We start from the raw sequence: 27,443 nt of genomic DNA, 5'->3' as shown, positions 1-27,443 counted from the left end.
GGCTGGACGGGTTCTGGAACGCTCAGACGCCGCGCGGGGCGGGGATTGGTCCGCGTTCCTCCGTCTGTTCTTCGTCGTTCCCGGTCCGCGATCCCTGTACACCTGCGCTCTCCGCCCGTCTGGCTGCCCGGGAATTCCCTGCGACGCTCCCGCTCTCCTCCCGGTTCTAGGGCCGGGAGAAAGGCTGAGCCGTCGCGTCTCAGGCCCCCGACGGGACCCCACTTCTCGCTGCTGAGCAGTCGCAGGACAAAATGAGCACGGACGCGGCAGCCGGGGCTCCCCTGCCCCGGCTCTGCTGCCTGGAGAAGGGTCCGAATGGCTACGGCTTCCATCTGCACGGAGAGAAAGGCAAGGCGGGCCAGTTTATCCGACTGGTGGAGCCCGGCTCGCCGGCTGAAAAAGCTGGGCTGCTGGCCGGGGACCGGCTGGTGGAGGTGAACGGCGAGAATGTCGAGAAGGAAACCCACCAGCAGGTGGTGAGCCGCATCCGCGCCGCGCTCAACGCGGTGCGCCTGCTGGTGGTGGACCCCGAGACTGACGAGCAGTTGAAAAAGCTAGGGGTCCAGGTCGGGGAGGAGCTGCTGCGCGCCCAGGAAGGGCCAGGACAGGCCGAGTCGCCGGCCGCCACCGAGGGGCAGGGGACTGGCGCCGAAGACGAACCGCGTGAAGCCGAGAAGAGCCTTCCGGAGCGGGTAAGTGCGGGTCAAACCTGGGAAGAGCTCTAGGCACCCCGGACGTCTAAAGCTCTAGCCGCGGGAGGGAGCTGCTTCCGCCCGCCGACTCGGCGCCCTCTCAGGTCCTGGGCAGGCGTGGGGCAGCTTCTGACGACTGTATTCTGACGTGGAAGTCTGAGTACCTTTGCCGCCTGCACCTTTCTTTGCCCCCTTCCCCCCTTGCCCATTTGGAAGGGCGGCACAACGGAGGTCAGCCCCCTTTTCCTGGGCTCCTGTCCCTTGGAACCCAAACCTGCTCCTTCCTGGGGCCCTCACCTGGGCCACCCCATCCCGCCCCTGGGGTGGGAGGAAGGCGTCTCTACCCTAGAGGTGCCAGCTTTCCCCACGGCCCCTGTGGGTCCTAACTGAAGCTAGGGTGAAGGCGAGGCGAGTACGTCCCACTCAAAGAGCTGGAGGAATAACAATCCCCTTTCAGTGCTGAGTCCCAGTGTGGGAGGGGCCCAGGCGTCTGTCCCACACCTACCACTTCCACCCAGCCTCCTGCTGTGTGTATCAATAACTTCACCCGGCTGGACTTCATCTTCCCAAAGTCCAGTGTGAGTTCTAAGAAAAAGAAAGCCCCACCTGCTCAGGGCCTGATGGATGGGGGTGGGGGCAGGGAGGAGGCACAGAGGCGTCTTGAGGGTGGTGGCTCTGCCACCCAGGATTTATGATTCTTAGGAATGTGAGGAGTAAGCGCTAGCTCTTCAGGGAGCAGGAGGGAGGACCTTGGAGGAGGAGGAGAAAATGGCTGGGGAAGGGAGCAGGCACTCTGCCAGACCCAGCCCTGGAGCTCACTGTAAGCAGGTGGTCTCCCCCAACGTTGTCACTGCTAACTCCAGTTCTGGGACAGCAGGCAGGCTGGTCACTTTTGCCTATGTTTGGACTTTCCAGAACGATCCCAGTTTGGATCAGCTGCAGGAGGGGCAGCTGGCAAAACAGGAGCTCTTGTGCTGAGCCTCCTGTCCCAGGAGAGCAAGGGGGTGGGGCCCCTTCAGCATCCACCAGCTCTCTACCTGAGGACAGCCTGTAGCAGGGGTGTCTCTGGAGCCTGGAGGATCCTCCTTGATAGAGAAAGGGCACATTTCAGCATTAAGGTAGGAGGTGGAGCCTGAGAGGATCAACTGGTTTGGTGGAAGTGAGGTCACTAGGAGCCCTGTCCAGCCAGACCTGGGTGCTGGGAATGCAGGCCACCAGGCTCCCACCCCCTGCCACTGCCAAGCTGGCATTGGCAAGGGGTAAGAGGAGAGACTGAGGCACCCCTGACAGGGAGTTGGAACGGATGACCTCTGTTCCCAGGCAGAAACCCAGGTGAACTTTGTGCGGAGTCCATGGATTGGTCATTCCTTTTTCTTTCCTTTGGACTTTGGCACCCACACAAATAACACCCCCCACCACCAAGTCAGAGTCATGTTCAGCTCCTCCCTTTGCCCTTTTGGTCCTGCTGGGTGCCAGAGGGCTGGAGGAGGCAGGTTTGAAGGGTTGGCACAGCACATGCACTCTACCACACCGCTGACTGAAGGACAGTGGGCAGGGCTTCCTGCTCTCTGGGCTGGCTGTCCTGTGGGTGAGCACAGGACCAGGTTCCCCCAGACTGGTGTGACACCTACATTTGTGTGTATTTGTTAGGCTAGGAGATGGTAGTACAGCCATCCTGGGGACACCATTGCCAGGCAAGTCAGTCATTCTCTGAGATTTGATTTTTCCCATCTATAAAATAGGAGCACTATTCCAAAGAATTTTAGAAATAATGAGAAGTTCTAACCCCCCACTAGATTCTGAGTTTGGTCATTTATGCCCAGGCCCTTCATTCCCAGTTCTATGAGGCTAAGTTCCTCAGCTTTATTCATCCCAGTCAGTATTGCGAAGCCCGTCCAGAAGAAAATCCCCATATACCAGAAGGAGGCCCACCCTGCTACTACAGAAACTGTCAGTGAAGGTTGTAATGTTGTGTTGGTTTTTTTTTTCTTTTTCTTTTTTCAATCCTAAAAGGCATCCCTTTCCCACATAGGGCCTCTAATTGAGGTTCACTAACTAATTTCAGCCTGAATTTGCTGCAGTGCAGGGACTGTTCTGATACCGCCAGTTCTCGAAAGTGAAAAGGTGCTGTGCAGAGCGCACTTGGCTGGCTGGCACATCATTGGGAGGACCAGCCCAACCAGGTCAAGAACCACACAGGGCAGAGGGTAAGGGGTGCCTGGAGCCCTGGCCATCTATGCTGGGCATTCTAGCCCAGTCTAGGTGGAGGTAGGCTTCCTGACTTTTTTTGTACTAGGAATTGAACCCAGGGGGTACTTAACCACTGAGCCACATCCTTTTTTATTTTGAGACAGAATCTCCCCTAGGCCTCACTAAATTGCTGAGGCTGGCTTTTTTTTTTTTTATTTTTTTTTTTTATTTTTTTTTTTTTTGGTGGTGCTGGGGATTGAACCCAGTACCTTGTGCATATGAGGCAAGCACTCTACCAACTGAGCTATATCCCTAGCTCCTGATGCTGGCTTTGAACTCACAATCGTCCTGCCAAGCCACTGGGATTACAGGGGCTCACCTGATTTCTTAATAGCTTTACCCACCTTCACCCATATGAAGGGAAGAGCAGCAACACCTGTCCTGGGACTTCCTGGCTTAAAACTCCTCTCCCCCCATTAACCACAGCAGAAGGCCTAAACTCTGAGCTAGGACCCAAAGTGACATAGCAGGCCTGAGCCAGCTCAGCTGTCTACTGGGGCTGCCTGAGCCAAGTTGCTTTACTTCCCTAAGCCTCCATTTCCTCTTGTGTAAGTTGGGGCGATGGCAGTGACTTCATGAGGTTGCTGGGATTACATAAGAATGTACTTACCATATTCTACCACATAATTGTCACCAGCACGTGACACACATTCAGGAGTATTCCGTGCATCCTAATCTTGCACCAAAGATAGTTTAGTAACTAATGATTTTTAAATAAGACCAGCACAGGTTTTTGTGGGGTTTTTTGTTGTTGTTGTTGTTGTTGTTGTTATTGTTTTAAAAAAAAGCTTCCGGTAGCTGAAACAGTGGCACACACGTAATCCCAGCTAATCCCAGCAATTTGGGAGGTTGAGAAGGACAATCCCAAGTTCCAGTTCAGCTTCAGCAATTAAGTGAGACTCTCAGCAGCTTAGCGAGACCTGTCTCAAAATAAAAAATAAAAAGGACCAGGGATGTAGCTCAGTAGTAGAACACCCTTGGGTTCAATCCCCAAAACTAACCAAAATAAAAAGGGCTTCACATAATGGTTGCCTTCACTTTTTTGGAAAAAAAAATGTTTTGTTTTGTTTTGTTTTACATAAAATCTGCAAAATTATGCAGTGACAGACTATAAGTCACCCAGTGCCTGAGACTAAGTAAGTGCTCAGTAAATGTTGGTTTTTGGCATTTAAATTAATAAATAGTTAACTGATTATTACACCCCACCCATGGGACATCTGGCACAGGATCTGCCTCCCTAGTTGGGCAGGTGCAGTGGTGGCCAAGCCCAGCACTCAGAAGGGCTCAATCAGTAGTCACTGTTGTTTAAGAGCTACATGATGTCCCCTTGTCCTCCACAGTCTGGAAGCCCACTCTCCCTACTGCACTAATAAACCTGGAAACCGCACCAAGTGTTTTAATTCCCCTTGAGCACACCATATGCTCTCAGTAGTCATTGGACTGGAAATTTTCCTGTCCCCTTCTTCACTGGGGACACTCTTCAAGACCTCTGACCTCCCACGGAGCCTTTCCTTGATCCCAGAGGCAAAGCTGCTCTTCCCTCCTCCTCCTTTGTGTGGTATCCGATCACTCTTACCACACAGTATTTCAGTCATCTCTGTGACCTTCTCCACTCCATGCAAGCCCTGGGCAGCAACTGCAGCTTACTTGCCCCACTATCCCTAGCGCTGTGCCAGGCCCCCAAGAGGGAGGTGCTCAACAGATAATTTGAGTTAATGACCGAATACCAAACAGCTGTATGGGATCTTTGTTTCAGTGTGCGGCAGTTCTGCACACCTGGCTTATTTGTGCCTCCAGCACACTCAGAGATTGGAATTCTAGATAGAACCTACCCACTCACTCTTCTTGCCTACTAGCAGCTTCCATTTTAAGACGAGGAATCTGCTGCTTGCTGGCTCTGGAACCCGAGGAGTTTACTGTTCCCTGCAAACCTCAGCTTCCACTTCTGTAAAATGGGGACACCAGCACCCACCCACCCCTTGGGTTGCTGGGAAGTTTAGATGAGAGGACAGGTGTGAATGTGAAAGTGCCCAGCTTGACGCGGGTTTCCATCAACCTGGATGGACCCTGATCCTGGTGCAGATGCAGAGACAATCAGATGCCCTAGGTAGCACGGTGGGTGGGTGGGCACGGCTAGCTGGCAGGCCATCAGCCTCTCCCAGGGTGACCAGCTTGAGCTGCTCAATGCTTGCATTTGAAACAAGCCATGCACTAGTGGCTTCCTCCTCTGAAGTCGCATTCAATCAATGCGATCAATTTTGTGATCGTTTTCTCCACCGGTACAACATTAGGGCCCCCGACTGTCACTTGAGACTCCTGTTAAATTATATCAGTCATTCTAGAAAGGAGCTTCCTTCTCAGTGAACCTCAGGTAGATGGGGGTCTTCCCCAGGTTTCTCATCCTTGGGACAGCGGGGGATGGGTGCCAGGAGTTAGAGGAACAGGCAGTCTACCAGGGTCTGTTGGGCTGCAGCCTTTGCACTGGGAGAAATCAGAGCTCTGCACCCCATCAGCAGCCATGGCTCTGCTCTGCCCTTCTAGGTAGAGTGGCCCTCCTGGGGTGGAAATACAGATTTGCAGTGTGCCTGCTCACTTCATGCACATGACCGCCCCAAGGCCGGTGTTAGCCCCGTTCTGCCTGTGGAGACTGAGGCATGGGCAGTGACGTGGCAGTTAGGTGGCATCTCAGGACTCCCAGCTGGTGGACCCAGAGCTTAGTAACCAAGTCTCTATCCTCCCTGGCCCCCCAGCCTCTCCTTGCTGGCTCTGGTGCTCCCCTGAAGTGTGAAGAAGCTGGCCTTGGCTGTTGACTTAGCCCTCCCCTCAGAGTAGGACAACCCACCATGTCCCCAGATTCCTAGGCAACGTTTAGGTTCCTATTTCCTGAGAAAGGACAAGTGCTGTAGATTCCCTGAGGTCAGGTCACCTCAGGGGCAGCTTATAACATGCAGAGAATGTTTGTCATGCTCAGGTCCCACAGCTCTGTGAATGAGGCCAGAGGCAAAGGCGTGTCCTCTCCCTGTGCTTTGAGGACTTGGGGGCCAGTGCCCACAGCAGAGGTCCAGGGATTTAGAAGGGCGTGTTTGGGGCTCTCAGCATAATGTCTGAAAGACATCTGTGCTGCCCTTCACAGTAGCCACCAGCCAAGTGAAAGCTCTTGGGCACTTGAAGTGTTGTGGCCCAAGTGGAAATGTTCTGCGTATATACGTGAAATGCATTCTCCATTTTCAAGAATTGGTGCAGGTTGAATCTCTTATCCAAAATGCTTGAGACTGGAAGTGTTTTAGATTTCAGATTTTTTTCTTTGGGGGGGGATATTTGCATATATATGCAAATATATAGCTCAGTGGTAAAGTGCCCCTGGGTTCAATCCCTGCTACCAAAAAAAAAGAAGGACATCTTAGGGATGGGATCCAAGTCCAAACAAAATTCATTTGTGTTTCATGTATACCTTATCTGTGCAGCCTGAAGCTAATTTTATACATTATTTGGATAATTTTGTACAGGAAACAAAGTTTCATAGCATGGAATTTTACATTGGTCGTATCAGTTCTGCACTCAAGTTTCAGATTTTGGAGCATTTTGGATTTCAGATCTTTGGGTTAGAGACCTGAACAAATGAAGTAAAATTTCTTAGTTTTAAAAAACAGGTTGACTACATGTTGCAATGATATTTTGGATACATTGTGTGAAATATGAAGCTTAATTACCCTTGTTTCTTTTTACTTTTTTTTTTTTGTACATGTGATGCTGGGGGTCAGACTCAGGGCCACGCACATGCTAAGCAGGCCCTTTACCACCCCCAGGCCCTTCTCTCTACTTTTTACTGTGGCTACTAGAAGTTATGAAATTGCACACAGGTTGGCTTATTTCTATCGCACAATGCTACTCTAGGTCTGAGTTCAAGTTTTCTCCTATCACCTGTGTGTACTTGAGCAATCGATTCTTTATCAGAAGCTGGGTCTTCTCACCTGTGAAATACAGGCAGCAATACTTCCCTTGCAGAGTTACAATTGGAATTTATTTTATGTGTTTATTTTTGTAGTGGTGAGGATTGAACTCAGGGCTTTGTTCATGCTAGGTGAGCTCTCTACCACTGAGTTACACCCTCGGCCCTGTAATTGGGTTTTAATGAGAAGGTGCCCCAGCACAGTGTCTGGCACATACCAAGTGTTGGGCAAATGGCGGCCGCTCTTTGTTACTTCATTGTTGAGCCCGACTTCACAAGCTCCCTGACATTTCTCACTTAGCCTTTTGGGAGACGGGAGTTACACCGAGCAAATTCTGGGGGAAGGCTGAGGGATGGCAGAGCGCCTGCAGGGCAGGCAGGCAGGCAGGAAGGCCTGGGACGGCCACCCTGAATGGTGTCCAGCCAGGCAGCAGCCCAGGTACCAGCCTGCTCCATCCCAGGCTTGCCCAGCCCAGAGACCTGAGCCAGACTCTGCTGCACTGTAGGTCTCTTTGGCAACAGCTGGGAGAAGAGACTGTCAGCCAGAGGGAGAATCTGGCTCAGGGTCCCCAACCCGGGGTATTGGAGAAGCAGCCCCGAGCCCTAGCTTATGTCTCTCGCCAGGTCCCCGCCACTGCCTGGGCCCCAGGAAAAATCTTTCCCACTGGAAAGCAGAAGTACAGCATCAAGGACTAGGGGTACTATCCTTTTTTGCAAACAATGATATCTGATATTCCTTGACGTGCACAGATGCAAGGGGAGGGGGTCCTGTAGGGAACAGGAGGTGACTTCAGGGCCCTGGGGCTCAGATCCAGTAGTAATCAAAACCACTGTGCCTCACTTGGGGTGAAGTAAAGATACCTTCAACCTACAGATCCGGACATTGGCGCAGTGTTCCAAGGTCCCGGTCACTTCCCAGACTGTCCAAAGAGCAGTATCCCATGCTGCCTGTCACAGGACAGCCTGGGCAGAGCCAGCTATCTCCATCTGGCTTCCCTTGAGAGCCAGCACCCAGCCCAAGCCTGTATCCCCAGAGTATATGGAACTAATGGAGCTGCCTCCTGGCGCAGCAGAGGCTCCTACCCATCATGCCCCCAGCCCCCTGCTCCTCCCGCCCCGCCCCCAGCCCCTTGTCTTTTGTTGGCTACTTTCTCTGTATAGGGCAGCAGAGTCTTATTTACATGACAAGAGCCCTGGGCTGCCTGGGGGAAGGGCAGTCTTGAGAGGTGGGGGTCACCTCTGTTGTACCCTAACCACCTTGGTGGTCTTCCCGCTGCCCAACCCATCCCTTCTGGGGCCTGCTTCTGCCTGACCTTCAGGAAGTGGTGGAGGCAGCCTGTCTGTCTGTTTCTGTCCAACCCATCACCATGGCATCAGCCAGGGAGGAGCTGGGCCCAACGGGGCGTTGGCCCCCAGCCGCCAGCTCCCCAGAGACATCAGTCACCAGGATTAGGGTATCCACTTTCCCCAGCCTTCCAGGTGGCTGCTGGTGGTGCCTATTGAATTCCTTGCCCGCTGTCCGCACCCTGAGCTGCAGGGGTGGAGGTGATGATGGGGTGGCCACTTGGGGCGGGCTAGGCTTCCTGCATGAGAAGAGGGATGATGGGTAGCTTAAGAACATGAGGGTGGGAGAAAGCCCCACAGGAGGGTCTGGAGGCTGCGCTCCTGGCATGTCTTTTCTGTACAGCCATCCAGCATTGTCTGAAATTGAGCGTCTGGGGCCCACCCAGCCCTGAGCCACCCCAGCCCAGCACACCACCTTGGGCCGCCACCGCTTCATGCTCCTCTTCTGGGTCTCTGCCAGTCTCTTCTCTGAGCAGATCCTGACTTTTATTTCCAGCCTTTCAGAATTTATTGGGAGGATCTGCACCGACTCTGGGGCCATGTTCTCTGGAGGCCCCCCACCCCCGTGTTCTGGAACTAGCACAAACAGGCCAGGCCTTCCCGATCCCCTGGGGGCTGCCACCAGCGAACTCCTGGCCCCACCCAGACTGGAATGGGCCACCTGATGGGCTGACTCATCAGCTGCATTGACACCTCCTGGGAACATCTGGGTGACTTCTCTTGGAAGCTGATCTCCCTGGAGTTGTAGGAAGCCCCCATGGGTGAATTCACCATTGTGAATGGTGGGAGCTTCCAGGAACTTGGAAAGGACAGACCAGCTAGGCTCTGTAGGCATCTGAGTGCTGCATGGCAGGGACTAGGTATAGGCTTCCAGCCCTCTGCCCCAAGCCACTGTGGACTCCCAGAGGGCAGTGGGGCAGGTCATGGTGGGTGCTGGGGTCCTTCGCACCCCTCTGATCTGCATGTTGGCAGAAGGGAGCAAAGCACAAAGCAAGCTTCTGAGCTTTGATGACATGTCAAAGCAAGGGGTACGGGGGTGACACTTGCTGAGGCATACAGTAAAGAAGACTCACAGCACAGAGACCTGGACCAGAAGGGAGTTGGGCATCATGAGGGCAGCTGCCCAGCCCCGCCAACCAGGGAGCATGAGCCACCCACCCCCCAGCCTAATTTCAACCACAGCCCCAGCCCAGGCATGTTCACCGCCCTGTCACCCAGCCAAGGTTTATCCTTCCACCTGGGCCACAGCTCTGGCTACAGAGGCACAGAGCACCGGAAGGAAGGCTGTGGTCATCTCACACTGCAGCCAGTGCCAGGGAGAGCCCAGAGCTGGGGTCTCTGCTCCACATGGATTACCTGGTGCACTTGGATCTTTCAGGACCAGCCCACAGTGTGGTGGAAGGAGGGCAGCTTAGAGTTCTGGCTGTGTGCTGTCAGGCAGGGGGCTTAACTTCTCTGAGCCTCACTTTACCTATCTCAAAAACAGCTGACAAGCCCCAGCCAGGTTGCTATGGGAGGATTCTTTGGAGGGAGGTGGGAAGCAGTTAAGCATGGGAGCTGCCCCCTACCCATCCCAGAGGTTCACCCTCCCACCTTCTCAGGGTATAGGGACAGGGATCCTAGAGCGCAGGGTGGCTAAGGTGGAAAGCTGAGCGCCTGTCCTGGTGGGGTGGCAACTGGTCAGACCAGTTCCTGCTCACCTGGGCCACCTGGGGGAGGGCCTGCTGGCAGCCTTGTGACGGGATTAGCTGGAGGGGAGAAGAGCCTCACTTACTCCCGGAACAGAGAAGGGGGTGCTGGGGGCTGTGGGAGGGGCTGGGCAGCCTTGAGAAACATGTGGCAAGGAGAACTGGGGCTTCGGGTGCACCAGCAGCCCCTAGGGAGGGCTGCCTCTCGGGTGCTCGCTTAGTTGTCCTTGTGGTTGGAAGTGAGGAGCCCTAGACCAGATGTGGGTAAGGGGCCACTAGGGGAGGTCCCAGCCATCACCCTCCTACCCCTCCTGGCCTCGCCACACCCACACCAACATCCTGAAGAACTACCCCAGCATTTAAAGGGAGGTAGAGTGGCCCTCCAGCCCCCACCCTGTCCCCGGGGAGTGAAGAGGGGCATATCTCCCGCAGATGGCGGCTGCCTCCTGGGGCTGGCAAGTTGGGGCAGGAGGCTGCAGCCCTCCCCTTTGCTCTTCCCGCCCCTCCCTCGCCTTCCCCCTTCTCTGCTCCCAGCTGGGGATTTCGGTTTCTGAGCAGCCTGACACGCCACCCTCCCCTGCAGCTGACTCCTCGGCTTCCCTTGCCCGTTGAGAAGTTCAACAGTATAGTTCAGTCCAGGTGTGCTCGGGGCTCACATTAGAGCGTGCCCACACGGGCCATTATCTCCCTGGGCCTCACAGCAGCCTGGGAGGCAGCGGGCAGCGAGAAAGGTCTAGAAATGAGGACCCCAAGGCTTGGAGAAGTAAATGACTGGCCCCAAGTCACACAGCTAGTAAGCAGTGGAGCCCATTGCCTGATGCACAGGGTGACAGGCCTGGGGGTGGGGGAAGGCTTGGACTCAGGCTTTGGCCCACTCCCACCATGTTCTGTCCAGCTGTCTGTCATGTGGTGTGTCCTCGGGTTGCAGCTTCAAAGCTGAACTGCCCTAAGTTGTACAGAGGACGTGAAGCCATTTCAGCTGTGTCAGCGTGCTCAGAAGAAACCTGTGCTCACCGTTAGCTGCTCATGCTTTCCAGGCACAGCCCTGCTGGGCTTCCTCCGGCCCAGCCCTGCTCTTCCAGCACCCTCCCCATCCAGGCTCCCTGGAGTCAGTGACAGGGTCTCTTGAGTTCCATTGCCATCTTCATCCTGCACCTAGAGCCCCTGTGGATGGTCCTGTCCAGTCCAGGACCTCCCACTGTGCCCCACCCCCGCAGGTTCCTAGTTATCTGGCTCTTCCATTCCCTTTTGGCTGGGCAGAATGGCTTGGTGGAGGAGGAAGGCAGCCCGAGAGAGTGAAGAAGGGCCCTAGCAGGAGCATACTGACTAGCTTCCACTCCCACCTGCCTTGCGCCCTGGCGAGAGAACGGGTACAAAGGACTGGGGTCCACCCTCGTGTCCATAGGTACCCAGCTACACTTACAAGGGTGCCTCATTCCCCTCACCCTCTAGGAGGGCCAGATGGACCATTAGGAGGGATAAGACCTGGGCCATGTCCCTGCAGGGTCACCCAGGCAGTTTGCTGCAATGCTGCATGTCCACACAGGTCCTCTGAGCCAGCCAGAGCCCCTTGCTTTGCTGTGCACGACTGAGGCACAGCTGTGTTATTACTTACTTGCCTTCCTTGGTGGGGAGACGGGTCAAGCAGAGGGCACACTGAAATGACTGTGGACTTTCCATTATCCCCACAGCGTGAGCTCCGGCCTCGGCTCTGTACCATGAAGAAGGGTGCCAACGGCTATGGTTTCAACCTGCATAGTGACAAATCCAAGCCAGGCCAATTCATCCGGGCAGTGGACCCAGACTCTCCAGCCGAGGCCTCTGGACTCCGGGCCCAGGACCGCATTGTGGAGGTGATACCCTCGCTCTGTTCTCCAAACTTCCAGGCTCCTCCTCCGGATCTCTAGCCCCCTTGGGCCGCCATCGCCTCATTCACTGCTTGGTTAACCCATGGGGCATGGCCAGGCTACAGATGCTGGATTGAGGGGGCAGTGCGTAGGTCAATAGCAGAAAAAGAAGGAAGAATGGGGGGTGGACCAACAGGCGCTGACTGACTTTTCTCACCCCTCTTTGGGCTCTTTTTCACCAACAAACACTTGGCAGCAATAATTCACCCATCAATCAAGGTAGATACCAGGGGCCACCCCAACGCTTCCCTCCTGAGTGCTCCGTGCCAGGCACAAGCATGGGGGCTAAACCCCTTTCCTGAGCTAGGCTTTGAGACACGCCTTGTGCTCTTGTGCTGTGTTCATGAGAAAGGAAACGTGAGCTGAACGCTTGGGCTTGTCCCAGAATCACGGTCTTAGAACCTTAGAGCCAGAGATCAGCTCTCCCAAGACTTCTCATTTTACACGTGAGAAAACCAAGGCTGGGGACCTGGGGGGAGTCGGAGGACAGCCCAGCGCAGGCCTCCAAGCCTCCATCCTGTCTCTCACAGCTGTGTTTGTTTAGTCTTGTCTGGGTATTTTCTTTGGCTCTTCCCATGTGTCCTGCCTCCAAGCTGACTGTCCACCCCAAGGACCACTGGCCTAGCTCAGGACTCCACAGACGTGCAAGCACAGTATCTGCAGGTGGGACCTCCTCCCCCACCTGCCCTACAAGTGAGACTTGTGCCTGCGACCCCCACTCTGCAGGTGAATGGGGTCTGCATGGAGGGCAAGCAACATGGGGACGTGGTGGCTGCCATCAAGGCTGGAGGGGACGAGACCAAGCTGCTTGTGGTAGACAAGGAAACTGATGAGTTCTTCAAAAAGTGCAAAGTGATCCCATCTAAAGAACATCTGAATGGTGAGTGGGTGTGAGCCAAGTGCCCCCAAGTTGGGGATGTGGCTAGTGGTGAGGGGTGGACTTTGGCGCCTCATCCTCCTCCTCCAGGGGAGTTCCCGTAGCGTGGGTTGGCACAGAGAGCAGCCCTGTGTAGGGAAAGGACGCAGGATGTGCGGTAGGTTTCTGAAGAGGTCAGCTGGCATGAAGGCTGGCGAGAAATTCCCTAACTGCAGCACCAAAGAATGACCCAAGCCCTCATCCCCTGCCCCTAGCAAGTTCTCAGGGCCGGGTGAGGAAAGGGTTAACTCTGGGGCAGCTTCCAGCCTTTGCTGGGCAGATCAGAGTCCAGTGACAGGAGCCCCGTGCCTCCCCACCCGCTTCTGTCAGGTTGTCTTGGAAACAAGCTTGCTGGCTCTGGAGAGCAGTGGGTCCCCTCCGTTCCTGGGCCCCTGCCCTCTCCCTCCCCCACCCTCACCCTCCTGAGCCTGGCAACTCCCCCTGCCCAAGCCAAGCCAAAGGGTGCAGGGCTGCTCTACTAGGGCAGCCTCCCCTCCCTGCTCTGAACTTTCTCCCTGGGAAGATGGCTCAGGGAGGGGGATGCCCGCTGGGCCACACTGAGGGTGGAGCCTCTTTGGACTTTGCAGTGGGTGGGGCTTCCCCAAGGGTCAGTTATATTTATAGGAGTGGGGGTCACATGACTCGGATGCCTAGCTGGAGGGGCCCTTGGGACAGCCCTTCCCCCTCTAGTTCTAGCCAGGGTCCCAGGAGGTGGGATAATTCCTTTACCTTGTCTCCCAAGCTTATCAAAACCAGATAACTCAGGTAATTTCTCAGGAGGAGGCTGATGCCCAAAGAAACCCCAGCCTTGCTCTTGGGGACCTGGTATGAAGACACACAGCTGAAATCTGGATTATATGCAGCTTCTCAGATGCCATCCCCTGCCACCTTCACCATCTTTCAACCTGGAGCAGTCCTCTCTTTTCTGTTTGTCTCCCTGGCCAGGAGATTGCAATCTCTGGCCAGAAGACCTGAGAGGGAGAGGTCTGGAGGAAGGGGGAGAGTGAGTGTTCCAGAATTCCCCTGCACTGCCACCATGGGCAGGCCCGGTATCAATAGGAAGGACTGTGCCTGGCTGTGCCCTGGACCAGGGATGAGGGAAGAGAAGCGAGTGGGTTATCAGCTAGGAGTTCAGAAGAAACCCACCCAAGCTAATGAGTCCCTGGAAGGGGACAGCAACCCCTTGAAGCCATGTCAGAGGCAATCCCAGCCTTGGTTTATCTCCTTCTGACCCCTCCGGTCAACACCAGGTTCCCCATTGGCTGATGGAGAGGACACTGCCCTTGAGCCTTCTTGTCCCCTCATTTCCAGATGGCAAGTAAGAGCTGGGCTTCTTTTCCCCAGCAGAGGCAGGTGCTAAACATAATCTGTGTGGCCCACGTCTGCTGTCATGTCACCACCACCTGGGATGCATGTGAAAGATGGTGAAGCCTAGGACTGCCCAGGGATCTGTTCTTAACAGGCTCCCTAGATAGGAATTAGGCAGTCCATCTAGAACTTTACCCCATCTGAGACAGTGTTTTTCAAACAGCTGATGGTCCATCAATGGCTCCTGAGATTGGTTTAGCAGATAGAGACCAGCACATTCATTTACTAAAATTTAATAGACAATATCAAAGAGCATTGCTCTGCAGTAAAGGTAAGTATTGTTTTGTGACACTTTTGTCATACACACAATCTTTGTGTCTACTGGGTCATTACAATGTCAAATGTACTTACAGTGGGTTACAGTCAGAAAATTTTTAACCACTGACCTTGGGCACAAGATCTGATGGTCTGCTCCAGCACAGCAGCCCTAGCCCCTACCACTCGCCCAGAGGTTCTGGACTCACCTCTGTCTCTCTCTCACCTAGGTCCCTTGCCTGAGCCCTTCACCAATGGGGAGATACAGAAGGTAAGTGTAGTCCCCTGACTATCTCTGGCTCCCAACCCCAGGGGTGCCGGGGATGGGTCAGAAAGCGACATAGTTGGGAGGACAGCCATTTGACTCAGGCTGAAACCTCAGGGCCCAGTTCGAGCTCCTTCCTAAACACACTATAAAAGTGCCAGTGTAGCCCTCACCCCTGCTGAGGGCCCAGGCTGTCATGCAGGAGAGCTCTGGCTGGGCCCCTCTGCAGCCCGCAATCCTGGGTGACAGGCCCCCGCTTCCAGTTCCCCACCATACAGAAGAGACCATTCTTCCCCCCAAGAACAGAGCTCCAGTGTCTGGCTACACACTGCCAACCCTGCTACTTCCAGCCTGGGTTGGAAGAACAAAGCCCCTCCTCCCAGGCAGAGGGAAGGGGCGAGGCTGAGGAAGGAATGGCAGGCTGGGCGCCAGCTGAAGCCATGGAGGGACCCAGGAAGGGGCTGAATGCCAAGCTGACGCCCCGGCCAAAGCCTTCACTCTGAGACAGCCAACCCAGTCAGGCCACAGAGAGGAGTCTGCAGAATCTGGTTCCAGCCTTCTTACTCAGGGCTCCTGCCTGGAACCCTGCAGAGGGCGGGGCCCTGAGCCCAGGCCTGAGCCTTCTGTTACTGCGTCTGGGTCAGGAACTCTCCATCCACCTTACTCTTTCAACACCCTGCATCCCTCCTTTGGGGTTAAGGTTTGGAGGGGCCACAGAAGGTCCAGGAAGCAGTGTACATGTCCCCCATGTCATATAGAGGGGGCTCTGGTATCCCCACACTCCCAAGAAACCCCTCAGGGTCACTGGCCCAAAGGCAAGTCAGTGCCCAAAGCCATTCTGGGGAGGAGGGAGAGCAGTTTGATAATTCCACCTTGGGCTGCGGCTCACCCCCCACCCAGGTGATGGATGAACCAGGCTGCCCTGATCCTTTAAGGAATGTAAGAATGTAAAGCTGGAGTCTGGGCTGATGGCCAAAGCATGAGCGGTGCTTCTCAGACGCGACTCCCAGCTTCTCTGATCAGGCGTTTCCTGCCCCACTCCCTGCCAACCCCCACACTTTCCTTCCTATGCCAGGTGAACAGTCGTGAAACCCTGGCCGAGACAGCCTCGGAGAGCCCCAGGCCAGCCCTGGCGAGATCCACCTCCAGCGATACCAGTGAGGAGGTAGGGCCAGCCTGGTGGGGCTTGGCAACTGGGTTAATAGAAGCCAATTCCCAAGCCACTCTGGCTCCTGGCACAAGACTGCCTTGGAGGTCACATGCTGAGGCGCACTCTGTTCTTGTGACCTGGCTTCCCCTGGGCATGGCCCCAAGGGAGCCACCTCTCTGAGGCTGAGGACCAGGGAGCCTCACCAGGCACTGACTGCCCACTTTCTTTCCCCTACTCTTCTGTACAGCTAAATTCCCAAGACAGCCCCAAGAAACAGGACTCCACAGAGCCCTCACCTACCTCCTCCTCTGACCCCATCTTGGACTTCAACATCTCCCTGGCCATGGCCAAAGAGCGGGCCCACCAGAAGCGCAGCAGCAAGCGGGCCCCACAGATGGACTGGAGCAAGAAAAATGAACTCTTCAGCAACCTCTGAGTACCTGTCCACCAGCTACCAGCCCCCTACCCACCCACACCCCATCCCCCATCTGCCCACCAATCAACGTTCAAATCAGCACCAGCGTCTCCCTTGATGAATCTGATTTCCCTAGAAACTTTGTTCTTCCCTTATTTTAGGGAAGGCAAATGTTTTTTCTGTCCTGTTCCAATCACAGAGCAGATTGTTTCCCCTTCCTGGGGACTTCATCCTACCAGTTGTCCCCTTGCCACACTGCTTGGGACATCACTGGTACCCATGCCAAGCAAGGATTGTGGGGCCAGGCCACAGGCCGTCCTCCTTCATAATCCCATGTGATGGCTGGGTCTGGGGTCAAGCAGGAAGCTGACTAAGCAGCCTCTGCTCATGATGGACAGGACACCCATCCTGGGAGCTGCGGCTTGGGCATCTTTTATTTGATTTTTTTTTTTTTTTTTTAAGAGTACAGTATTGCAGAGTTTAGAGGGATTTTTGTTTCTTTGATTCTCATGATTTTCCTGGTTGTTGCATCTGGAACATGGCAATAGCCTCAGCCTTAAATTTTTGTTTTCCCCACTCAGACACCTGGGCAGCCTCGGGAGGGCTTGGCTGCCTGCTGCCCATCTCTGAGCCAGGCACCACCACTGTAAGGAGACTCCTTCAGAAATTCAGCTGATTTCTCCAAACTGTTCAGCCTCTGTGTCTTCTTTGGAGCCTTGTCCTTCTAGGTGGAAAGTGGGAAATAGCAAACAGTCTTCCCAGGTTGCCCTGGTTGAGAGGGTAGGGTACTGCTGGAAGGAGGACTGGTGGCTTTAACCTGCCCCTGCTCCTATGCTCAGGTCCAGGCAGTATGCCCTGCATGTGTGGCCCCTATGCAATAGGGACAATTACAAAGTGGGAGCTGGGAGCCAGAGGCTCCAGTGGTTCCTGGGGCACTGCAGGTGTGAAGCCTAGACTGCGTGTGGTGACACACACCTGTAATCCCAGTGATGTGGGGAGGTTGAGGCAGGAGGATCGCAAGTTCAAGGCCAGCAATTTAGTGAGACCCTGTCTCAAAAAAAAAGTATGGAGCCTGGCTTGATGAGCAAGGACTTGCTTTGACTCTGCCCAAAGCACACCCCTGGGGTGCAGGATTCCTGGGAGCAGGCTGAGCTGGCGCCAGATACTCTATCTTATCTGGCCACTGACCTGATTGGAGGGCAGCTGTCCAGTACTGGGAGAAAACAAACTGGTCCACTGAGCCCTGGGACATGCTGTGAAGCAAGGTGGGATCGAAGGGACTTTCCAAGGGCAAAATGCCCTGCTCCTCTGCAAGAGGCCAGATCCCTTCTGCCTCTGCCACCTGAGGCCACATCCTGGAAGTCTGCCCAGGGTGGCCTGGTTACCAGAGAGAGCAGGTAGTTGGCCCTGGGGACTCTCTCCACCCAATCTTCACGAGCCCACGAAGAACCAGATTCCCAGATCAAGGACAAGTGAGGAAGAGGCAAATCAGGGAGGGAACTGTCACCCTGGGGGTTGAGAAGAGGGCCAACCACTATCTGGCCATCTTATCTCCCTTATCACAGCACCCGTCGTCCTGTGCCCTGCTCAGCTGGGCCTGGCCCTCCCACCCTACCCTTGCCTCTGCCCTTTTGACCCCTGGTGGAGCAGGCCTGGGGACAGTCCCAGATCTGGGGGCCCCCCTCCCTCACCTGCTGGGTGGAGAAGCCCTGGGGGACCTTTGACTCTGATTAAGTTTGAGACAGGGACAGGTAGCTCAGAAGGAAATGTCACTAAGGGGATGGGGCAGAGTACAAAGCCATAACAAGCAGATCTTTCACTTTAGATTCCCAAGTTTTTCAGCTGTGGTCTGATGTGAGATGAACCAAGATGGCTGAAAGACGTAGAAGCATTTCCCCCTCAAAATGCCCTACATGTGCCTTCTGTGGTGAGTTTTGTGTTTGCTGGGGGTGAGGGATTTGGTGTGTTTTTTGGTACTAGGAATTTAACTCAGGGGCACTTTACCACTGAGCTACATCCCCAGCCCTTTTTATTTTTTATTTAGAGACAGGGTGTAAGTTGCCTAGAGCCTTGCTAAGTTGCAGAGGCTTTCAAGTTGTGATCCTCCTGCCTCAGCCCCTCGGGTCACTGGGATTACAGGTGTGCACCACTGTGCCCAACCTATGGTTGTGTTACAAAAACATGCCTGGTATTTCCTGATGGCCACCCCAGATGTTAACAGGGCATGGGGGACAGGACTCGAGGGGTTACTCCCCTCCCCAGGAGGGGGACCCATTACAACTCTCCCTCGTAAGCAGCTATTGCCAGCAGCTTGGCCATCCAGAACCTGTGCCTCTGCTGCCCCCTCGTGGCCAAGCCAGGTGCAGTGACCCTCTGGGTAGAGGGTGAGTAGGAGACAGAAGGCAGGATGGCCTGCCATGCCCTCTCCAGGAGACCATCCGAGGCCCCAGCAGCTGAGCAGGAGCCTCCAAACCTCCATCAGTGGTTCTTCAGCCACAAGGTGCTATACCACAAAACAAAAAAGCCAGAACTATTTGGCTCCAAAAAGGTAAAAGCAAAAACAAGGACACTTAAGTGGAGGGGCTGGGCCACTCCTCGCCAAGACACCTGCCCTTCCAGCATCAAGCCTCATGGTCACAGCCAAGGATTAAACTGCCCCTCCCACATAGAACAGGGACTGAGACTGGGCTCCTGGGAGATCTTTTCTGCAAGCCAAATGAGAAAACAAGCTAACCAGACCAAGTCCTTTACTCCCAGTCAGGGCCACAGCCCTAGGGTGGTGCCTCTGGCCTTGAAGGGGCGGGCCTGGCCCCTCCAGCTCTCCTCTTCACCCTGACTTTCCAGTGGATTCCTGCCACTTACTCCAGGGAAGTCTGAGTCAGTGTCAGTACAGCCAGGTGGAGAGATGAGTTTGGCCACTGCCAATGCAGAGGAGGCCCCAGCACCCCTGGCCTGAGTATAGAAGGCCCCAAAAGGTGACTTCCAGTTTGGAGTGGGTTGGAGGGCACTCCTGTGCAAAGCTCTGGCCTCCACTCATGCGGGGTGGCTGCCCAAAAGGCCTGGCTGTCAGTGGGGCTCTGTGGACCCGTCTCTGTAGGGCTTCTCTTCCATGTGGTTGGTCTGCGCCTGGAGCCACTGCCGCTCGGCCTCACTCACTGTCAGTCTGAGCGTCACCTCCTGAAAAATGCTGCTCACAGCCACCTGTGCGAGCCACAGAGATCAGGGCATGCTAAGTTAAGCCACAAGTTCCAGCACGACCACCCCAGACCAAGGCCTGCCCCCTGACATCCTTACTTGCTTGAAATGAAGTTTCTGGAACATCCGGATGCTGGGTTCATTTCCTTGACCGATTTTAGCCTCAAACTTGGTCAGACCTAGCTTGGCCACTCCTCCAGAGGTATCAGAGAGAAGGGCAAGAGCAGAATGAAGTCCCCTGGATAGCATCCCTCCCTCCTGTTTGCAGTGGAGGCTCTTGTCAACTGCCCCCCACCCTCAAGCTGGAAGCAGGCTCAGCTGGGGCCTGGCCACTTGTTCACACACAAGCTGCTCAGAATTCCTTACCATAAGACATCATCAGAAGAGCAGCCTCAGTGCCGAAGCCCCGGCCCCTGCAGCTGGGCTCTAGAAGAAAGAGCAACACAGCAGCTGGCTCTAGGCCAGGCTCCAGTGTACACACCTGACAGATGCGTGCTCACTGAATCCTCACCAGAGGGCGGGGCTACTGCCACTGTCCTGCACCAGGAAGAGAGGTGCAATTCGACTCCAAAGCTGACCCCTTCACCTCAGTACACTGCCATGATGGGGAAGGCACTGTCAGGGGCCCCTGGGGGAGCTGAGGATTGCAGAAACTGGAGGTGCTCCTATAGCATGGCAGTACACACTAGAGAAGCTGGATGATTTTGAAGGGTCCCCCATCCACCCTACAGAAGGGGCCATTTTGAAGACCTCAAAACCAAAGGTTCACACTGAAGCATAAGGAATAAAGTGACAAACCAGGGGGCAAACCGCCAGGCTTCGGGAGGGTCCACCCGAGCCAGGTACTAGCTCACCAACACCGAGCCCCGCACTGAGATCCCGAGTGTCCTGTGCAGCTCAGCAGGTTTCTGGCTCAGCAAATCTGAGGGCCAGGTGGAACGAACCTGCAATCATGACTTCAATCTCCCCCAGGGTGGGGTCTTCTAGATTGGTGAGGAAGAGGTTCACATCTCCCGCCATGCAGCTCTCTTCAGTGGGGACTGGCTGGGCCTGCCACTTCTCTGCATCCAGCACAATGAAGGTGCACTCTACGGGGGAAGGTGACAAGTTATCACCTTCATTCCCCAGAGAAGAGAGGGGAGGACGGTATTCACACCCAAGCTAGAGAACTACAGAACACCTGAGAGAAGAAAAGAGGCCCAGAGCTCCCTTCAGCTCATGACAAAGGTCCAAATCTGCCTTTAATCATTATGAAAAGACAGCTTTCTCCAAAGAGCGATTGTCCTCTAAAGGAGCAGGGGACACAAGGGGAGTGACCACACGAGGCTGTTGTGAGGGACATGAGGGCAGGGGCTAAATTTCAGGTAGAGCCCAAAATGCTTTACTTTCTCTAAATCCTTCCAAGCCTGGTACAGGGAGTGGGGAAGAGGGCAAAGGGTCAGCCACAGGGACCAGCTCCAGGTGGCATGAGGGTATAAGGGCTTCAAGCATCTTTCGGGCTTTTCGTGAAGTTTTTGTGGCCTCAGTAGGACTGACTGGAGGCGAGAAAGGGAGGGAACCCGGAGACTGCCTCTGGAGCCAGCCCCCCACTACAAGGGCTGGGGCTTCCCTCCTCACTGTCTGCATCTTCCCGCCAGCTGCGCTGCATGGCATACTCCTGCTCCAGGGTCAGCGGCTCTGAGGCTGTCAAACGCTGCAGTTCCTCTGATTGCATCCACTCGTGATACCTGCAGGGACAAGAGGAAAGCCTTAGACACACAGAGCTAATTCAGAGGCATGGGTTCACATCTTATAAAGTAAAGAAGTGGATGGTAGGGAGCAGGGCCCCATAGAGCTAACAAAGGGTTCATACAAAACCCAAAGAGTTATAAGGGCCACAGGCACAAGACCCAAGGCAATTCAGTCTTAGAAGAGAACAGCAAGAGGGGAAAGTTCTATCTGTCCAGCTTCACATCCTGGCTGAAGGATCAGTGTGGAGGAGCAGTTTGAAACCAAACATTCCTCAAATTTCTAAGAGGAATACATGGCAAACTGACCTCAGCAATAAAGGGTGGACAGATCCTTCTAAAAGCAGGACACCCCCCTATACCACCACTTTCCCAATCTACTAGACATTTGCCAACTGCTTCCATAAGAGTCCACACTGGCTTTTCAAGACATGGAAATAACCAATCAGCTGTTTTAGGACAAGCATATGCTAACTCTCCAAGAACTGAGCATATTCACAGACACCATGTAATATTACTAACTTACAACTAGATGAAACGACAATTTTTCTTTCTTACACACGAGAAAAATGGGAATGGGTGACTTCTTCCAGGGAGTCACAGTCCTCCACTTCAGCTTTTTTTCCTGTATGAAATTATTTCTCACAACCAACATTCTTCTCAGGGGCTAAGGAAGGCCTCCTTGCTGTGTCATGGAGAGTTTATTTGCTCAACCCTCCCTGGGGCTAAACTGCACCCCAGGGAAGGAGGATGGTTACCTAGGCACGTGCTCTGAGGTGTAGGGTACCAGGACCACCTTCTTCCCCAGCAACAAGGTGTTCTGATTCAACCTCATGGTAGCAGCCTGCAGGTGGGGTAGAGCAAAGACTTAAGGACCCAGAATTTCTTTCCACTTAGGGTGTGAGGCCAAGTTCTCCTACTGGGTTGGGGCTAAACTGACAGGAGGACCTCCTGTACTTTCCTTCCAAACACTTCAGAGAACACTGACTCTCAAACCTCCTGCAAAAAAGAGAACCAATTTGGTTAAGAATTAAACAACCCTTGGCTCATTTCTCAGGGGCCAAGCATGGGTTGCCTGCCATTCCTGCTGGTCCCTTCCGTCTACCTCCCAGAATTTCGATCCATCAAACCCAAGAACCGAATCAAGATTCTTCTCAATTCTTCAATGCTCCCATTACCTGCCCCAGTTCAAGGGACTCCATCCCAGAACCAATTTCCAGTCCTGCCTTCAACCTATACCCATCTCCTCTCTCCAGAGTTCAAGTTAAGGGGCCTGAAGTCAACGGGCTCCAGGAAGCCAAGGGGCTTCAACCCTCCCTCTTCCCCTCCCCCAAGTCCGACCTCCCAGCCCACTCTGTTTTCAGGCCCCTCCCCTTTGCGTGGCGCTACAGGCTCCTCTCCTCGACTCTCCAGCCACCGGGGCCCGGAACGACCAAGCTCACACCCATTCCCCGCCGACGAAAGCGTCCCCAGCCGCACGGGTAATCTGCCTCTCCCAACTAGCCACGCTTCCCCGCCCGGCCAGCGGCCGTCATCCCGCATGCGCAGGAAAGCGCACGTCCCACTTCCGCCACGCAGACGGCAGCCGCCAGGATCAATCCTGGCCCCGCCCCCGCAAGGCGCCCAATCAGAGTTCTGCGCCCCGCCCGAGGCGCGCGCCGGGAAGGTGGGCTTCAGCGCTGGCGCATGCGCGCTGTGGGCGCTGGTGCGGGACAGCTGGCTCAGGCAGCAGCACGGGAGCCAGAGGCGGCTGCAGCACCAGCCGGGAACGAGCTGTGCCGCAGGTGTCGGACCGGGGGTGAGGGTGTGATGGGATGGAGGGGGCACTAGACTTGGGGCTTCTCCAGGAGGGAGGGCAGGGGAGAGGCTCGAGGCGGGACACTTGATTAGAGAAGGAGGCTTGAGGATGGGGAACCCTAAGGCAAGGCAGAATGGTTGGAGAGGAGACGGGGAGTGGTGGTCCTGTTAAAAAAAAGAGAACAGCAAGAGAGTCTTTGGGACCGGGAATTGTGTTGAAGGGGCGACCTAGGAAAGCTGCAGCTCCCAGCCATAGGCGAAGGTAGCAAACAGTTCTGTGGGCTGCCCTGGGTGGTAGTGAGCTCATAGTTCCGGAATTAAGTGGGCATCAGCGCCTCCGAGGATGTAGAGAACTCTGTTGGTGGGTGAGACTCAGTGGCTTCGCAGGCCCCTTAAATCAGTGGAGTCCAACCAAAGTCCATGTGTAGAGTAGTCCCCTGAGCATCAAGGGGAAAATTAGAAGCAACTACCTGAATTTCCTCTGACCAAGGAAACCCTACCCTCCGGGCTGAGTCTTGTGACAGATACTTAAGTCTGAGATAAGTGTTAATGATAAAAGGACAAGAGGTGGGGAGGGAGCAGCTGCAAACTTTACCCTGCCCCTGTGTTGGCCCACCAGAAAGCTGAAGTGTACTCTTTTGTCTTAGGAGCTGCCACAGCTGCTGCCCAGCGCTGAAGGAACCTCTACTGCCCACCCTTCCTAGCGTTTTTGGAGATGGCGGGTGAAATCACAGAGACTGGGGAGCTCTATTCTCCCTACGTGAGTTTTACCTTTAGAATATGTTTTGCTCACCAAAGTGTTCCTGCCCTCTACAGAAGCCCGTTGCTTCCTGTAAATCTCACTCCTGATTGCCCTGGTTTAAGTAGACTCTGGTGAATATACAGTGGGAACTTGATGTAGCAGTAGCCACATTGCCGCTATCATGTCTCAGATTATAGTCAGGGTTACTCCCTTTTAGATGATTCTCAGAGAGTGTAAAGCTGAACAGAATCGACTTGCTAACTTTCTATAATATTTATCTTAGGGCTACCACCACTTGCATTAGGTACTGCCCTTCAGGTGGACCGTGATTAACAGCTGTTGATTTTGGGTTTTACTCATCTCAGCAGGTCGAAACTGCTTTGGTCTTTAGATGAATTTTAAATTGCACAACTTTTATGGTCTTGGATGGTGAAAGAGGCAGCAAAATGCAGAGTCTTCCAATTGTAGCCTGGTGGAGTCTGCAATTAGGACAATTAGAATGATTGGTTTATCTCTGTCTCAAGACTGTTACCCCTCATTCCACCTCCCCACCACACACACTCAGTTTATCTTCTCTAAGATAATATCCAATTGTTCATGGTCATTAAATCACAGCGCCCTCTTGCCTGGAGCTGGGAGAGAATCATTTGAATTATTAGACAGTTGACTCATGTTGCTACCAAGTATCCCAGGGAAAAGCAGCACTGCCCTAAGTTGCCAGAGCCGCCTTTCTACAGCTTACCTGCCTTATACAACTGCTTTGCACCCACCTTTCTAGCCTGGGGAGCCCTCTGTTTCTGCTGAGATCACAGACACTAGCCTCATGATGTGATAGGTAAGCAAGCATCTCTGATAATAGGCAGAAGAAACTTTCCTCCCTCTAGGGTCTTCCTGTTGTGTCTGTGCTATTCTTAGGTAACCATGAAAGAGCCTCCTTCACCTCCATAATTTACCTGGGGAAGTCTTTTGTGAACCCTGGAATAGAATGAATAGTGTCCCTCTCATCTGTGGAATCATGTAAAGGCAATTAAATGCCCATGCTATCCCTAAAAGTCACCATAGTCCCTGCTTTCTCTTACAGTATCTGTAAACTTAGAGATGAAGAAAGGAGTCATTTCTGTAAGTGAGTTCTGGGAGTATGACACTTTGATGCACCCCTATTTCTTGTGTCTTATTCTAGTACTCATCTCACTTACCAGCATGTCCCCACAGGACATGGGACAGTTAGGCCTGCAAGCTTCAGGGGCTCTGCTTTTTTCCTTTTCTCCCATTCCTCATGGGTTTTATTATATTCAGTCTTTGAGGGCCAACTGTGGGCAGGTGCCATAAATAAATGCTGTGCTCTCTTATCCTACCAGTGAGGAGAGAGGTCAGGGAAAGCTGGGCAGTGGTCAGAGTGAGGTGCTGTTAACCAGGCAGCAGTGGTCAGAGTTTTGAGGGAGAAGATGCCTTCCGAATGCTTTCTTCGTTCACCACTCTGAGAGGATGATTCTTGATCCCCTGTGAGACCAGAAGATGGGTTTATCATCCACTGAGCCTAAATAAGCTGTAGAACTGACTTTCCTGCCTAAGCTGCTCTGAAGCCCCTACAAGCCCCAGCTGAGCACAGTGTGGGCAAAACGCTGCTCTGGCTGCCTCAGGAGACCAAGTCACTGGACACAGTTCATAAAAGTACATCAGCCTGTGGCGCTGCCAAGACAAAGCCTCTCCTTAGCTCTGTGTCACCTCACCCCATGGTGAGTTCTTTTCCCCTTCAGAGGTAGATGGTTTCTTTCGCTTGACTCGTTCTGCCTAAGATGTTTGTGACAGAGAGCCAAGCCTCCCAGGAGGCTCAGGTGCCACACCTTCTCAAGAACAGTGGTGGACACAAGAACATAATGCAGCCCTGTACACGTCCCCACGAGTGATCTCAGGACGGACGTGTCCGTTTCCCCATTCGGGGGGACCAGGAGGGGCTCAGAACAAAGTGGTGGTTATGAGATCAGAGTACAGGACAAGGAGATCATGCCTGAAAGAAAGGTGGCTGCTGAGGACACCTCTGCTGGCCGATTCCTGCTGAAGATCACTGCTCTTACTTTTGAAGGAGAGGCTTCTGTTCTCCCAGCTGGAAATCCTACTGAGTGCTTGTATATACTTGTCTTTCTGTGTCCTTCAGCAGCTGTCAGAGAGGAGGCCATAGAAGGACTTGGTGACCACTGCCTCCTGCACCTGACAGGTGAAGCTTCTGGGTTGGCGGCGAGGCAGGTGGAATGCTACCTGAGCTGCCGAAAGCACAGGGTTTCCAGGTCAGCCTCCAGGGAGCAGGGTCTGCACCTCCTCCAGGTCATCCACTGAGGAGGAGTCAGGATTGAGGACACTCAGTCTCCCCTGCTGTGTCATTCTTGTCTGTGGGGACCATGTAGGACCTTATTCTTCCCAGGAAGTGGCCCCACCGAACTGTCACATGACCAGCTTAAGGGAAAGTCTCCTTCCTGTTCCTTTTTCCTCACAAGTCCTCTTGACCTGGCCTGTGGCTCCGCTCAGGGTTAATGCTGACCAGGGCTGCTGTGGCCCTCCAAGGCAGAGAAGTCCCACGCTCCCCCACAGGGTAACCTGAGCCCCTGGGAGGCACACAGTGGCTGTTTAGAACTAGAAAATGGCAACGAAGCAAGACAAACCTGACTACCCATTTCTGTGCCTAACAACAGATGGTTTATCCCTAATCAACTTCGTGTAAAATTGTTAAGGCTTCTTCTCACCGAGATTTATTTGAAGTCTCTGTTGGGCACATGCTTGTGTCATTGTGCTTGTCTTAAAGCAGTGGTTTTGAGGTGGTAGTGAACTTGTCCCCAGTGTACCTTTAACGACCTCTGGAAATGCTTGATTTTCAAGATGCTGTTGCTTGGGGCAGGTGGGAAGCACTTCACTAGCAACTAGTGGACAGAGGCCATGGGTGTTGCTACAAGGCAGGACAGGCCCCCACCACAAAGAATGAACTGGCCCCCAAATATCAACAGTGCCCAGGCTGAGAAACCCTGGCCTATAATAGGCCTTTGAACTTTTCCATGCCAAGACCTTTGCGTATCCCTGAATTTAGAAATGCCTCTTGTACTACTTCGTTTCCCCATAGAGTTTTGGCCTAAGTACCTTTATATTCTTAAGCCTCTTGCCTTCTCTTTCTTTTCCCCACCAGGACCATTTTCCATAAAGAAAGAAGGCTTTTGTCCCTTGGTAGTGCTGCTGCTTATAGAACCGCTGAATGGAAAGCAGAGCCACAGGGTTCAGGTGCCAGGTGTTCATCTGGCCTCTGTTCTGCTGGTGTCCTGTCTTAAACTCTCTGAAACATGGAACCCTCACCACCTCCAAAGGGCTGCTCAATCTGCCTCCTGCCTCCTCCAGCCCCCTTCTGCCTGGCTCACTAAGCCCCAGCCACCTGGTCTCCTGGAAGCTTCTGGAACATCCCCACTTCTTTCCTTCCTTAGGCCATTGTACCTGGGAGGCTCTCTGGCCTGCTGCCTGGGTGGTGCCATCTCATCCTTCCTGTCCTGCTTTAAATGTCATCACCAAGATTTCCTTGAGCACTCTCTATTTCAAGTGCTTTCCCTTGTCACAACCCAGGATTCTTTTCTTCAAGCTTCTCTCAAGCTGTGATCACAGTTTGTTTTCTTCTCCTCCTGAGGATGCAGCTGGTGTGTGTCTTGTTCGGTGGTATCCCCGGCTTCTGGCACAGGGCCTGGCCCTTAGAAGGCTGTTGGTAGTTATTGAATACATGAGCGAATAAGCAGCACTGAGCTAGCTGGGTGA

General features: G+C 53.9%; 3 protein-coding genes across 13 annotated transcripts in view; 2 read left to right on the top strand and 1 right to left on the bottom strand.

Annotated features, from left to right (window-relative positions):
* NHERF1 (NHERF family PDZ scaffold protein 1) lies at positions 1 to 16,886 on the top strand. Of its 2 annotated transcripts, XM_079131932.1 has the most exons (6): positions 4 to 692; positions 11,615 to 11,776; positions 12,557 to 12,710; positions 14,600 to 14,640; positions 15,710 to 15,799; positions 16,032 to 16,886. In XM_079131932.1, the coding sequence occupies exons 1-6, from the start codon at positions 252 to 254 to the stop codon at positions 16,218 to 16,220; spliced, it is 1,077 nt and encodes a 358-aa protein (XP_078988058.1). In that variant the 5' UTR covers positions 4 to 251; the 3' UTR covers positions 16,221 to 16,886. The 2 variants fall into 2 exon arrangements, with proteins under 2 accessions (XP_078988059.1, XP_078988058.1); XM_079131933.1 differs by lacking the exon at positions 15,710 to 15,799 and having other exon boundaries at positions 1 to 692.
* NAT9 (N-acetyltransferase 9) lies at positions 16,631 to 22,691 on the bottom strand. 9 transcript variants are annotated; one of them, XM_079131943.1, is made up of 8 exons: positions 22,566 to 22,647; positions 22,085 to 22,120; positions 21,880 to 21,967; positions 21,012 to 21,121; positions 20,339 to 20,482; positions 19,761 to 19,820; positions 19,494 to 19,588; positions 16,631 to 19,400 (listed from the first exon to the last, which is right to left on the bottom strand). In XM_079131943.1, exons 3-8 carry the CDS (start codon positions 21,954 to 21,956, stop codon positions 19,266 to 19,268), a joined length of 621 nt encoding a protein of 206 aa, XP_078988069.1. In that variant the 5' UTR covers positions 21,957 to 21,967; positions 22,085 to 22,120; positions 22,566 to 22,647; the 3' UTR covers positions 16,631 to 19,265. The 9 variants fall into 9 exon arrangements, with proteins under 9 accessions (XP_078988069.1, XP_078988070.1, XP_078988066.1 ...); XM_079131944.1 differs by having other exon boundaries at positions 22,555 to 22,570; XM_079131940.1 differs by lacking the exon at positions 22,085 to 22,120 and having other exon boundaries at positions 21,880 to 21,965; positions 22,564 to 22,691.
* Positions 22,692 to 22,803: 112 nt separating this feature from the next.
* TMEM104 (transmembrane protein 104) overlaps positions 22,804 to 27,443 on the top strand; it is a 54,159-nt gene continuing 49,519 nt past the window's right edge. For both annotated transcript variants that reach the window (XM_079133740.1, XM_079133739.1), the window contains exons 1-2: positions 22,804 to 22,906; positions 23,566 to 23,678. In XM_079133740.1, coding sequence (XP_078989866.1) covers positions 23,634 to 23,678 — 45 coding nt within the window. In that variant the 5' untranslated portion in view covers positions 22,804 to 22,906; positions 23,566 to 23,633. The remainder of the gene's footprint in view (positions 22,907 to 23,565; positions 23,679 to 27,443) is intronic.

This window comes from Sciurus vulgaris (genome assembly GCF_902686455.1).
Source record: "Sciurus vulgaris genome assembly, chromosome: 3".
NCBI lineage: Eukaryota > Metazoa > Chordata > Mammalia > Rodentia > Sciuridae > Sciurus > Sciurus vulgaris.
Note: the sequence above shows the minus strand (reverse complement) of the source record. Positions and strands in the feature narration are given on the sequence as shown.